General features: G+C 47.0%; 1 protein-coding gene across 1 annotated transcript; it reads right to left on the bottom strand.

Annotated features, from left to right (window-relative positions):
- Window positions 1-510: 510 nt before the first annotated feature.
- LOC106533803 (uncharacterized) lies at window positions 511-1,746 on the bottom strand. Its single transcript, XM_014030243.1, has 3 exons — window positions 1,179-1,746; window positions 611-1,045; window positions 511-522 (listed from the first exon to the last, which is right to left on the bottom strand). Exons 1-3 carry the CDS (start codon window positions 1,608-1,610, stop codon window positions 511-513), a joined length of 879 nt encoding a protein of 292 aa, XP_013885697.1. The 5' UTR covers window positions 1,611-1,746.
- Between the last annotated feature and the right edge of the window lie 16 nt (window positions 1,747-1,762).

Genomic DNA, 1,762 nt, shown 5'->3' with positions numbered 1-1,762 from the left:
CAAATCGCGCTGCTCTAATCGCGCTTGAGGCGCCGCAGAACTTCCCGACGTTGCTTGAAGCGCCTCCACCATAGACTTTGYATGTAAACCTGCTGCTCCTGACGCTGAAATCGCGTTTGGTGTGAACGCACCATAAGAGATACTTTTTAGTTACACGTTTAAAGAAGAAACAGTAGTCGTTGTAAGCTTTTTGTTACAACTTGTTTATTAAATTTAAAAACTATTTCGAAAACACTAAGAGGTACATTTTAATACTTTTTTCATCTGGTAATAAAAAACATTAGGAAAAAAACCTACATTCAGCTGGTCATGAAAAATAAACATTACAAATGAAATACAATCAGTTGATCATGAAAAAACAGACTTCTTTTTTGTAATATAAAAACTACAGTTTCTAATCACGCTACATTAAAAAAAACTATTTCAAACCACACAGAAAAAAACAACAACTGAAAACAAAAAGATTATTTTACACAGTTTTGTAAAAGTTTGTGAACGGTTCTAGACTTTTCACTTCAGAGTCTGACATGGAATCATATAAACTGTATATTGTTTCAAACACATTCTGCTCGAATCTGAGTTGAAATAACGTTTGTGTGATCACTTTTACTGCGTAATCATCCACTGTTACTCCACAAGATCTAAGAATCAGCTGGACGGTGGATATGAACCGATCTTTCATGACTCGGTTCGTGATTTCGTCATAATGAGCTCCGTAAAACGCGTTCTCGTCACGTACCGTTACACACAGATGTTTTAACTGGCTGGGGTGATGTATGATGCAGCCGTTACATATCTCCCGAACGTAAGAGTCCAGAGTCATGTTCAGCAGATGAAGGATGGCCATCTTAGCTGTTCTAATCACCTCTAGATCCAGCCAATCGCCACAGGAAGTGGTGCTGCTTGATGGTTCCCACATTGTTGAAGCTGCATGAAGTGAACCCTTTTCATGCTCCGAGGCAGTGTGACTGGCCTCTGCAGGCCTGGCTGAGTGAAGCGAATCCCCGGCTTCAGGGCCCTCCTCAAGCCATGCCTGATGAAGCGAGTCCCTGGCTTCAGGGCCCCCCCTCAGGCCATGCCTGTTGAAGCGAGTCCCTGGCTTCAGGGCCCGCTGAAGGCCATGCCTGATGAAGCGAGTCCCTGGCTTCAGGGCCCGCTGAAGGCCAGGGATGAAGCGATTCCACTCCCGACTCTGCAATCACGCTGTGAGAGGCAGTTGCTGCTGGTGGAGGCTTGACATCCAGCAGCGAGATTTCAGGCGTTGCGTCCGAATCCTCAGTGGTGTTTGGAGGTAGATGAGGTGTTGCCGAGCTGAGCCATCTCACCACATCCTCAGCTAACGATTCACTGCAGACACATTGGAAATGGTCAGCCTCCGCATCCCGCTCTAACATCTGGAGATCTTCAGGGGTGAGTAGCGGAAGCTGGAGATGTTCTTCTCGGACTAGCGGGAGCTGTGAGCTGTATGGAGTTGTAGCCGGTTCTGGTGATGAAGGCTGGTAACCCATGTAGTAGTCGGGAGGCGTGGAGGCTCGGAGGGGAGAGGTCGGATCATCGCTACTAACCCCCCAGAACGCCGAGAGAGAAGACTGTCGGAGCAGTCGATACATTTTTTTTCTTTGCGGTCTTTAGGGTCGGAACTTGATGTGAGACTCATCTAGCGCTCCCGCCCTTATTAAACTGTGGAGAGAACGGAAGGGGCTGAGTTGAAACTAGAGGATGGGGTGGAGCTGTGTGTGTGTGTGTGTGTGTGTGTGTGTGT

This window comes from Austrofundulus limnaeus, unplaced genomic scaffold (genome assembly GCF_001266775.1).
Source record: "Austrofundulus limnaeus strain Quisiro unplaced genomic scaffold, Austrofundulus_limnaeus-1.0 Scaffold1024, whole genome shotgun sequence".
NCBI lineage: Eukaryota > Metazoa > Chordata > Actinopteri > Cyprinodontiformes > Rivulidae > Austrofundulus > Austrofundulus limnaeus.
Note: the sequence above shows the minus strand (reverse complement) of the source record. Positions and strands in the feature narration are given on the sequence as shown.

Coding starts and splice junctions, on each gene's coding strand:
- LOC106533803 (XM_014030243.1), bottom strand. CDS start 1,610: ATGTATCGACTGCTCCGACAGTCTTCTCTCTCGGCGTTCTGGGGGGTT. Junction 1,046..1,178: donor TTGCAGAGTCGGGAGTGGAA/TCGCTTCATCCC, acceptor GAAGCCAGGGAC/TCGCTTCATCAGGCATGGCT.